The 12,641-nt window shown below is 31.7% G+C and overlaps 1 protein-coding gene across 4 annotated transcripts in view; it reads left to right on the forward strand.

The window, feature by feature from the left end:
• The window catches only part of LOC143053981 (uncharacterized), a 77,069-nt gene that overhangs the window by 49,051 nt on the left and 15,377 nt on the right, over window positions 1-12,641 (forward strand). For all 4 annotated transcript variants that reach the window (XM_076226812.1, XM_076226819.1, XM_076226829.1 and 1 more), the window contains 10 exons: window positions 487-533; window positions 1,960-2,077; window positions 2,777-2,880; window positions 3,656-3,758; window positions 5,613-5,766; window positions 6,405-6,474; window positions 6,905-6,971; window positions 7,940-8,025; window positions 9,421-9,547; window positions 11,309-11,350. In XM_076226812.1, coding sequence (XP_076082927.1) covers window positions 487-533; window positions 1,960-2,077; window positions 2,777-2,880; window positions 3,656-3,758; window positions 5,613-5,766; window positions 6,405-6,474; window positions 6,905-6,971; window positions 7,940-8,025; window positions 9,421-9,547; window positions 11,309-11,350 — 918 coding nt within the window. The remainder of the gene's footprint in view (window positions 1-486; window positions 534-1,959; window positions 2,078-2,776; window positions 2,881-3,655; window positions 3,759-5,612; window positions 5,767-6,404; window positions 6,475-6,904; window positions 6,972-7,939; window positions 8,026-9,420; window positions 9,548-11,308; window positions 11,351-12,641) is intronic.

Raw genomic sequence — 12,641 nt, forward strand, 5'->3', positions numbered from 1 at the left:
AAATTTGGCTTTAGATGAATTTGGCAATTTATTTTAGATATTTTTGACATATAGCTCTTCAACAGTTTCGGTACTTATACATCTTCGGATTTCTAGTGTTTGGCTTAAGGCGTTCCTGGTGAAGGTTGATCCAGAGGGGCGGCTCGGACGCAAGAGATTATTAAACGTGTTGTTATGGATTTTTTAAAACTACAGATATGAAAACAAAAATAGACTTTTTTTTTCAAGTCACTGTTTAACTATGTTTATTAGTGATATCAACATTAACATGCACTTTGAAATTATTTCTAGGAATAGGGAGCACTGTATGCCTTGTTGAACGTTCTCCTTTGTTACGCCGTTAGTACTTTTCTCGTTATACCATTATACCATTATACCATTATAGAATGTGTTCCTGGTGGGATATCATAAATTGTTAGATGTGACTTTACTTAACTCTTGTTAATTTTAAGTATTAATTTAAAATTAATTTAATTTGTCTTGTAGTCAAACCTCACAAAGAAGATTTGTTCTTTTTGGAATTTTGATCTACCGTAAGTATTATAAATTTCATGAAATAAATGTGTTTGGTTGTGTTTTTTGGGGGGTATTTTTAAAGTAAATCCGTTATAACTCTTTTTCAAATGGTACTTAAAGAAAAATGCATTTCTACACTTGATTAAAGTAAGTAAAGGGAAATCAATGTTTTGAACAACATCGGAGTTCACCAGGTAATATCAAGTGTTGATCTAATTAGATAAAAGATGACACAATGTTCCAAATTATAACTGGAGTGGAATTAACTTATGAATATGTACTACATATGTGTTAAACCCAAAACGATGATTGATAATTAATGTCAGCATTTCTATTCTTTTTCAAATAATTTTTTATACATTTATAAAAAAAACATTGGGCCCAGGAAAGCTATGCTTATTTCGAAGATCAACTAAAAATAAACAATGTTTCATTTTCCACACATATTTTTGTACACAAAATAATTATCAATTTATCTTATCTTACATTATAAGTTAACATAACATATGCTTTTTGATGGATATATAAATATTTTCGACTATGTATTGTTTATAAAAAAATAATAACAAAAACACCGACGGAAAGTCCTTTCACAAATGGCGAAATCAAAGGCCCAAACACATCAAAAGAATGACATACAACAGTTTTGAGCCCACATTTCTTCACTCTTCTCACAAACTGGCAGTCACATGTCAGTCCTGACCACCAAAAATAAGATCATACATTGTTGTAGGACCACCAATTTAAGTGTAGTGGTGGTCCTTGTATATTTGATTAAAGTTTTTTTATGTCACATTTATTTGAAGATGTCGTCAACAAAATAAAGGAGTAGGTCCAGTAAGACCCCTTTTTGGCTCCAAAATATAGCAGTTTTACAAAATTGTTAAGATGTAAACTTTTAGTTATTTATTGGAAAGTAGAATGCTTCTGCTACATAAATATGGGCTGTTTTTGACAATACAATGCACATATATCTGGTACTAGCATCATTAAGTCATGCTAAATTACTGAAATCTTTACAACTTTAACATTTTAGTTAAATTTTAGACGGTTTCCGTCTAAAATGAATGTGGCCGCATTTGTGTTCATTCTTTATATTGAAATGTAAGTTGTATATGATGATAATACATAACATATATAAAGATTGAGGATGATCTCGGATGCGGCCACTTTCATTTTTGACAAAAACCATCTGAAAAGTGACATTTTTGACATATTTGATAGATTTTTCATATTTGAGCTTGAATCGGAGAGTTTTTATGACTAAATCCGTTAAAATCGTTCACATAAACTAATTGAATCAAATGAAATAGACACTTTAGTGTTTAAAAAGTGTCCAAAATCTTTCGTCAGGTGAAATTTGAGGCCAAAATCGGCCCTTACCGGACCTATTCCTTTCCATAGAGGCCAATATTAGAGTCTCTATATATAAATGCATTGCAGGAATGGTGGCAACTGGGCTACGGATGGATGTGAAACTGCCTACATGAATGACAGCGTTACTGAATGCAGATGTAATCATTTGACAAACTTTGCAGTTATACTAAGCTTGGAAGATATAGTAAATAGATTATTATTATATTATTTAAAATCTTATAAGAATTAAGTACTGCATTAATTTTAAAGGTTTCTTTGTCTTTTCTTTTGTTGATTTATATTTCTATACTCTGACTTATTTTAAAGTAGAGCTATATTGCCGTATGTTAGTCATCTCACTATTTTCATGTACCACTGAACAGAATGGCATTACATTAAGTCAGCAGCTGGAAATTTAAGAGCTGTAACGTGTGAGAATTTGTTTTATTTTTTTATCTATCGAGCACAAACAATTTGTTTTCCGATAGTTTGAATTCTTCAATATATTAAACCACTTCTGAACAGACTGATTTGATGTCTGGTCTGCATCTCGATACGGATGACTTGAAACATGTAAGCGCTTTTCGGAGATCCCTCACACCTGATTTCCCGTTAGTTCAGATTGCAAGTGACTAAGTTTTTGAACGACAGCGGGTACAAGATCCTGTCCGACCATCATCATCAAATACTGTTAATTTCGATTTTATTAATTTGTATTCATGAGTAAATGTTTTGTCATACTATGTTTTACTTTTTTTCTGGTTTTATTATTAACAAACTGACGAACATCACGAAATAATGTCGACTATGTCTTTGGTTGGCTGTATAATATCATTGATATGTTTGTATTTATGTGTAAACTTTGTGTATTTAAAAATAATAAATCTGATTTTATTATTAACAGACTGACGAACATCACGAAATAATGTCGACAATGTCTTTGGTTGGCTGTATCATATCATTGATATGTTTATTCATCACAATACTGGTATACAGTTTAGAATGGAAGTGAGTAGAAATCTTTTATATAGTTGTTATAGTATTATATACAGTTTAGAATGGAAGTGAGTAGAAATCTTTTTTAAATAGTTGTTGTAGTATCATAGATTTCAAATTGACAAAAGGGAAATGAAAACCAATTGATATAAATATTTTTGGAAAATGTTATAAATGCAGGTCCCTTTTATTGAGAGACACAATGGGAGACGTATAATTATTCCCCTCCCATTAGAAAAGGGAATATTGCACTAACAAACAAACTAGTTAAGGTACTTTTAAAAGAATCAACCCATTGCAAATTTTTAAGATTACTTTTTGATGAAAATGTTTTATCATTGTGTCCTTCACCATTGCTGATTGCATGTGAAGTGTAGAAGACTTTTATAAAGCACTGCAGTAGAATTTTTTGAATTTTGTATATGGTTACTGTGTTTCGAATACTGAAGTATAGTTTATTGGTCATTTTTCTTTTTTTTCCATGGCATTATAATTTTAAAATTAACTTATGACATTCGATGTTATCTTGTCTCACTTTTAAAATAATGATTTTCAACAACAGACTATTTCATAAGAGAGGTGAAATATTTCAAGGGTATAATCAAATCTCATAAATTGATGTGAAATTGCAAACGATATAACTAAACGATAACAACTCACATAACTCTATGCGAGCATCTAAAAATATTAGAAAAACAAACCACGAAACAATCTATAAATGATGCCATGTTTAATTTTTATCAACGGATTAAAAAATGTTTTTATTTCTTTTTTCTTCATTTTGCAGGAATCTTACATCTGATAAAGCTGTGATATTAATGATAATGTGTGTTACATTGATATTGGCCTATATCGCATTTTTAGCTGGAATAAACAAAACTGACAATAAGGTAAATAAACCCTTCATTGATTCTATGACTAACATTTAGTAAACAAGACGCGCGTTTCGTCTACAAAAGACATTTCAATAGCAATAAAAGTCAAAACTTTTTGAAAAGAATATCAGGAAATCCGTAAATTATATCAGAATGTTTCACTGTTTAAAAAACTTAATATCAAAAACGTAAATAACATTGATGTCCAGTCTCGAGTGTCCAGTAAGGACTGCATCATAACTAAAACAACATTATGTAAACATCCTCCCTCTTGTCCAACTAATAGACGATATAGGCTTTTCAAGTTTCAATATTTTTCTATCAGACTTGTCTAACTCTTGTTGTCTAACAAACCTTGTGAAGATATTTTTGAAACCATAATGTATACGCCATCTTGTCGGAATCACATCCATGATACTATTAAAGTTAATATTTACCTGTAACAATCATTGTATATTATTGTTTTTTTACATCATACATCCTATTAAATTGTAATACCCCTTGTTTTGACACATTTTGAAAACAAGAGTGCACACTGAAATGTCTCGCCTTCTTTACTAATCATTGATATTATGTTGATAGTCCTAAGTATAAAGCTTTATTATAAACTGTCACATAAACTTAGCATTAACCAAGATAACTAAACAAAGACAAATGAACCATGAAAATGAGGTCAAGGTCAGATGAACCATGCCAAGCAGACATGTACAGCTAACAAAGCTTCCATACACCAAATATAGTTGACCTATGGCATATAGTATTAGATAAAAAGACAAAACTCAAAAACTTAACTTTGACCACTCAACCATGAAAATGAGGTCAAGGTCAGATGACATCTGCCCGCTAGACATGTACACCTTGCAATAATTCCATACAACAAATATAGTAGATCTATTGCATAAAGTATGAGAAAAACAGACCAAAACACAAAAACTTAACTATAACCACTGAACCATGAAAATGAGGTCAAGGTCAGATGACACCTGCCAGTTGGACATGTACACCTTACAGTCCTTCCATACACCGAATATACTAGACCTATTGCTTATAGTATCTGAGATATGGACTTGACCACCAAAACTTAACCTTGTTCACTGATCCATGAAATGAGGTCGAGGTCAAGTGAAAACTGTCTGACGGGCATGAGGACCTTGCAAGGTACGCACCAAATATAATTATCCTATTACTTATAATAAGAGAGAATTCAACGTTACAAAACATCTGAACTTTTTTTTTCAAGTGGTAACTGAACCATGAAAATGAGGTCAAGGACATTTGACATGTGACTGACGAAAACTTCGTAACATGAGGCATCTATATACAAAGTATGAAGAATCCAGGTCTTCCACCTTCTTAGATATAAAGCTTTTAAAAAGTTAGCTAACGCCGCAGCCGCCGGATCACTATCCCTATGTCGAGCTTTCTGCAACAAAAGTTGCAGGCTCGACAAAAATGAAGTATGAGTTAGGTTTAATATTACTTGATTCCTAAAGAACAATGTAATTATGTCTCATGTAGTAGTAATTTGTTAACTTTGAGGACGTTCCATCAAGATTTCTTTTAAAATATTTTAGTATCCTTTTCTCTGTTAAATATTGAAAACTGGATGACCTATAATCAAACTCATCATATAATTATAGATTATCGTTGGTCATCTCAACGAGATTCATTTTCTCACTTGAGTTGGGATGACCAACGATAATTTGCTGATCTCTATTTTGCTCTTGGAAATTACATTGACAATGCCACGTTCGCCCTTAGTTTCTATCAATAATTTTTCATATCACTCTACTGTAAAATTTCGCAAAATATCGATCAAGTATGCTTTATGATATCAAATCATTTTTTTGTTCTTCTTGATTTTTATAGGATGCGTGTACTGCTGTTGCCTTGATTCTTCATTTTCTTTTCCTGATTGTTTTGTTTACAATGTTAGCAGAAGGGGTAATTCATGCAGTATTAGTTGTGGCGGTGTTCCCACAGCGGAGATCCATCAACAGAATTCTAATTCCTTTGATATTTGGTATCTATACTGTTTATACTATTGTACAAAATCAAGCATTAATACATGCTAGGTTTATATACAACATTTTTTGATTTTCTGGGGGGGGGGGGCTATGGATTTTTTTGGAGAAAAAAAATTGTTTGTTTCCCCTCAGCTGCCACTATATGTAATGCTAGAATTGAAAGAAAAAAATTGTTTTCGACTTGTCGCAAAAAAAATAGATTGTTTTTCGCCAAAGGCAAATGGTTGCTGCCTAACACGTAAAACATGTGACACAATACAAGCAAGCTATTTGATGTTATAACTTAATTTCAAATATCAGTTACCGCCTCCTGCGACTAGTACCTGGACCTTTTACAAGATACTGCTACAACAATGAAACATGTTTGGTCGAGCATTGACGTTGAATGGTTTTGGGATTGGGAGCCACGTTTTAGGAAAAGGATGGAAACTGAAAACATATACATGCATGCAGATTTTAAGTCTTTATTAAAAAAAACACAAGCAGACATCATTCGGATGAATTCATTGATAGGGTTCTCATGTCAGAACACTTATCAAAACATTTTGTTGAAACTGTTAAAGCTCTTTATTATAACAGATATTTTGGAACAATAAATAACCGTACTTACACAAATTATATTCTTTTATTATAGGTATTCCTTTTGGTATAGTTCTTATATCTGCAAGTGTCACCAAGTTAGAAGGATATGGAACAAGCAAATTGTAAGTTGACAGCTTCAACACTTTCATGTATTTTAGCTCATATAAGTTTATTGGTTATGTAACAATTAAATTTCACAATTAAATCCCAATTATCAAACACAATTCTATCCCAACGCAATATTTTCATAGAGATATGTTATGTTTCATCAAAATCACGACTTTCTAAATTCTTTTTCTTGCTTGGTCTTAATCAGTGGCGGATCCAGAAATTTTCATAAGTGGGGGCCCACTGACTGACCTAAGAGGGGGCCCGCTCCAGTCACGCTTCAATGATTCCCTATATAAGCAACCATTTTTTTTCCCAAAAAGGGGGGGCCCGGGCCCCCTGCCCCCCCCTAAATCCGCCTCTGTTAATCGCGATAATGACATAATTCTATTAATTAAAATACATTTAACACTAACTGTCCAATGGTATGTCTTTATTTAACAGCTGCTGGTTGTCAAGAGAAAATGGACTGATATATGCTTTCTTTGTGCCATGCTTACTTGTCATTTTAGTAAGTATCATAAATTAGATAAAGTCTTGCAATGATATTTCTTTTATATCACGTTTGATCAAAAATTGCAGCGGAAAACACGAAATTCAAGTTATGACGCACAACAAAATGTTAAACATACTATACATCGAAAGGAAAGTTGAACATACGAAGAAAAGGGAGCATTTAAGTTGTCTTGGAAAACCAGTATACATGACAACTGAATTGCTATCCTTTCTGGTGTCTTATTATAATAACGTTTTAACTTTGCATTTACAACATCTTGATTCAGAGCACTATTGATGATGCATTAATTATACCCCCGCTTTAAAAAAGGGGGGGTATACTGTTTTACCTCTGTCTGTCCGTCCGTCAGTCCGTCCGTCCGTCAGTCAGTCCGTCCCATGAAACTTTCGTCACATTTTTCTCAGGAACTACACATCCACCCTTTCTGTAATTTGGTATCAACATTTATATATGTCAGCCATACCGTGTGATGCGTTTTCAGATTCATCACTTGACAACTTCTTGTTTACCGAACACTTGTCTGATTTTACACATGATAGCCAAGTTGAAAATTTTCGTCACATTTTTCTCAGGAACTACAATACAAGGATTTCTGAAATTTGGTTTCAGGATTTATATAAGTCAGCTATACCGTGTGATGCGTTTTCAGATTCATCACTCGACAACTTCCTGTTTACCGAACACTTGCATATTTTTACACTATTAATATTATCCACTTGCGGCGGGGGTATCATCAGTGAGCAGCAGCTCGCAGTTTCACTTGTTTTATAAATACGCACATGGGACATCAACTAAAATTTGGTATCTTAAAACGTTATAATACAAATGCTAGTAGACTGCACGTGTCGGAGGAAATACCTGTCGTCATAGTTATGGAACTACTTCTTTAGGATATGTGTATTACTGACTATTTTAGCAATATCAAAATGCTGGTTTTAATCGTTAATTGTTTATCATTTCAGTCGAATTTCGTAATAACTGGATTAATTATGAGGAAACTGTTTTCGACACGAGCCACAATGAGCAAATCAAAAAAGGAAAAACTAATGTAGGTTTAAATGTAACTGACCTAATATTTCAATAAAGTCAATTAAACTAGATGCAATTGATTTTGTTGATAAATTAAAAAAAAACTATAACAATGTTTTCATTTGAAAGAAAAATTCAGTATATATTTGTAGGACTCAAATCTATGGTGGGTTCCAAATCTATGGTAAATGTGACGTCATGCCATCCCAAATCTATGGCAGATCTTTTACAATTCTAATCTATGGCAAGTTTTGTAATTTCCCAATCTATGGCGAATTTTTGTTGTTTCCAAATCTATGGCAGATTTTGTGCAAATGTAGAACAAGACAGTACATATACGATCACTTACTTGTCTTAAATAAGTTGACATGTACGACAACGGGAGCATGTCTAAATCATTTGTGAAATAAAAATTCCATAATGGTCAACCAAATCGTGATGTCAAACATAAAAAAAGTGTAAAAGTGATATACCATACCGAAATTAGGATTAAGATTATCTTTCCTTGAAAAATAAGCATTTCTTAATCTGTGCATTGTACCAGTTTAATCCATTTATTAAAACAACTAGAAAAACAATCAATTAACAAACAAGAAAGCAGTTTTTATAAAAAAAAAATTAAACAGTTTGACTTTTCACATAATATTTATTTTAGCGTTAATCAATCTTTTTTAACTGGTGTCGATTTGAATCAACTTGGTGGTATCCTGTCATTTCATTTTCTCACTTTAATACTTAGCTAGCTGTAGACGCTAAAATATTTACTATAACTCCATTCCCAAAATATCCACTACTAAAACAGCTGTGCCTTTCTTCATCGCGGGATTCGGACGGTATATCAAATAATTATTATCCGTCCTATAGATAAAAGATCACATCTTTCTTTAAATTATCGGAAAATTGTTCTAGAGGGCAATTTTTAAACACAGGACTTGCTGAAGTCGGCGACGACTTATATATGACGTTATTTTATTGTGACGTTATATTTTACTGTTTTTCCCAGAAAATTACGTAATTCATAAATCTGCCATAGATTAGGAGAAAACAAAAATCTACCATAGATTTGACGTTTGTAACGTCATATTTGCCATAGATTAGGAATCTGCCATAGATTTGGAACCCGCCATATTTTCCTACATATTTATATTTTATTATGATATAACCTTTATTTCTATTTTCTAAACAAGCAAAATTCAAATTATAATAGTTATTTGTTATTTTACTCTGCTGTGTTTTTTTAAACTTTTAAATTAAATCTTAGTGAAGAAAATGATAAACATTTTTTTTCTTTCTAAATCTAGTACAATACATATCATTAAATCTTGTTTAAAAAACAGAATTGAAAACAGTATAAAATTTAGTTAACAATATTAAAACAATAGTAAATAATGTTTAATTAGAGAGATTATTGTAGATCTGGAGTCCGAAGTATTGCCATCTTATCACCTGTGTTTGGTCTAACATGGTTGTTTGGTATGTTTTCATTCCATAAGAGTACTGTTGTGTTCAGCTACCTATTTGTAATATTCAACTCTTTACAGGTACGTATCTCTTCCTTAATAAGATTCAGAGTCATAATTTATTTTAGTCAAATTGAGTTGAAAGACATAACGAATATTTTGTTTTTTTGGTGAAATCATATGTATCATAATTGGTAAAAGACGGGTACCTTATTTTGGATGGTGCATACAATAATACATATAAAAAGACAGGTCCATTTATTTCATAAAAAAGTATATAGAAGTCATGTTTAAAAATCGTTTATGATGAAGATATTCACCTTTTCACTTGTATATCGATTGTAGTTTGTAATATGTATTAACGGTGGTTGGGATGTTTTTTTAAAGGGCATAATAACAAGGGTAGATGACAAGTGTGTACTTTAAATCTGTCTTACGTCCAAATGCATGTGTTAACTGTTGTTTAACATCACAATGATTGAACAAATTCTTTCAAGAATACAGGGTTGGCTTAAATCGTTGATTTGGCTGATCATAAATTAAAAATAAGTCGTTAAAGATGTATTTTTTCTGACGTTTCAGTCTCGTTGAAATCTCGTTTTGGAATTATTTCCAAAACATTGTGATACAAGTGGAAAATGTCAATGAATTAATTTAAAAAAAAATTATAATCAAACTAAACTCTGTGAAAAAAATTGTATTTACTATGAGTAGCTTTTGAGTTATTAATTTTTCAAATTTTATTACCAAGTCAGTCTTTTTAGCCAAAATTTTGAGAAAATGGGTGAGGGGTACAAGAAATTATTTTACCAGAAACATGTACATCCCATATCATTTTTTTTTTCTTTTCAAATTTATTAAATATATTTTTTCAATCATTTGTAACAAAAAAGTTGAAATGATATGCATTTTGTTCTTAAAACAGAGAAAAATCACCACTTTACAAAATTGACAACATGGTAAATTTGAAATGATATGCATTTTGTTCTTAAAACAGAGAAAAATCACCACTTTACAAAATTGACAACATGGTAAATTTGACACAAAAAGCATCAAAATATGATAAAAAAAAAAAAAAAAAAAAAAAACTTTCTTATTTTAACACCTTCCTATAGTTTTTGTTAGTTAAATTTATTCAAATTGGTCCACTTCATCTTTATGGATGTATGAAGAAAAAAAATTGTGGAACTGTGATTTTTTTCTTCACAAAAATAGCCACCAATAGTTGACATTTTTGGCTCCTCATAGGTGTACATATGATCCTTAATTAGTTTTAAAATCATTTAATTTTCGTTTTCAGAACTATAGCATGCCACCATAACTAACTCAATACACATTATATTTTCTCTCTCGAAAAACTTGAAAGGAGAAATTATAGATCTGTTTACATCAAATTGGATCATACAAATATCTTTAAATAAAACAATTGTGTGTTAATATTGAATTGCTGCATTCAGAAAAATATAAAAAAAAAAAAAATGACAACAACTGAATTTGAATTTAAATTTTCTCGAGTGACTTTATTTTAGGGTTATATGAGACGAGCTTGATTGCACATTCTTATCTCAAAATACCGCATTCGTACACACGAATCGGATCATTTCTGATATTTGACGTTAACTCTCTACAATTACTGACCATAAGTCAGTGGTAATTTTGTGGAAACCGGACAATAACATTTCTATGTAATTTTGTCAAAAATATTCCAGTGTATGTTCACGTACATGTAGCTAAGCGCTTTTCTTTATTTTTTCTAATCAGCATATTTTTATTTTGTTATAAATGTTCTATATATTTTATATATTTTACTTCTATTTTGATATTCATTTTGTTTTATTCTAGGGTTTGTTTATATTTATCCTGCATGGAATATATAATCAAAATGTAAGTTTTACAAGAATTTATTTCTGTAAAGACAACAACCGAATTGTGTACTTTAAGTTTTTGGTGGAATGATATTTCATCAGACTCGGTTTTGAATTAGTTTTAGTTGGGAAACCCTATTGGTCGACTTGTAATCATAACATGGGTAATATATTATTATAGTCTTATGAAGCAGAATTGATACTGAACTTTGTCAAAGACAAAAAAAAAAGTTCTTTTAATTAACATTGAGATATTATAATGACATTATGTCACTCAGTAATCCGCATTTTAGTGAGGGTTTACATCACAGTGAAATTAAGGTAGAAGGTCTTCTTCATACTTTCATCGTTTCCTTTATATTGACACAGGTTAACGACTCCAAACTGGAATATATGACAAATGTAATAAATAGTCAACTTTCCATTTTTCAGCAGTAACATACACTCTGCTTTGTCGAATGGCGTTTGAATGACTCTTTTAACACGTTACTCCCATGTATATTCTTACTGTATGGACTTTAACAAAGGTGGTCTTTTTACATGAAAACTGCTCAAACTGAATTTATGTATGTGCCTGTCCCAAGTCAGGAGCCTATAATTCAGTGGTTGTCGTTTGTTTATGTGTTACATATTTGTTTTTCGTTTATTCTTTTATATAAATAAGGCCGTTATTTTTCTCGTTTGAATTGTTTTTCATTGTCTTATCGGGGCCTTTTATAGCTGACTATTCGGTATGGGCTTTGCTCATTGTTGAAGGCCATACGGTGACCTATAGTTGTTAATGTCTGTGTTATTTTGGTCTCTTGTGGACAGTTGTCTCATTGACAATCATACCACAACTTATTTTTTACATGAACCACTGAAATCACAACTACAGACGTTTTACAGTCACCTTCACGTATTGTTTGACCGAGACAAATTGTCGGTGTATGAACTCACTAGCGATATGATCTCGCTGTCATAGATCCTTATATATCTCTATACTTGGAATATCTCATTGTGCAGGTTATTAAATCAAGAGTTCCAAATGGTGAAGTTGAAATCATCACTTCGTAAATTTTACGGACGCCATCACGAGTTGGTTGACCGTTATGGAATAACCGTTTCACAAATGATATCGGATATGTTCCTTGCGTCGTAACTACAATCCCCTTCCCTTTCATGAATGTGACCTATCGAATTAGACTATTTACCGGATTTGTTATCACATAAGCAACACGACGGGTGCCACATGTGGAGCAGGATCTGCGTACCCTTTCGGAGCACCTGAGATCACTGCTAGTTTTTGGTGGGGTTCGTGTTGTTTATTC

Source organism: Mytilus galloprovincialis, chromosome 1 (assembly GCF_965363235.1).
Source record: "Mytilus galloprovincialis chromosome 1, xbMytGall1.hap1.1, whole genome shotgun sequence".
Taxonomy (NCBI): domain Eukaryota; kingdom Metazoa; phylum Mollusca; class Bivalvia; order Mytilida; family Mytilidae; genus Mytilus; species Mytilus galloprovincialis.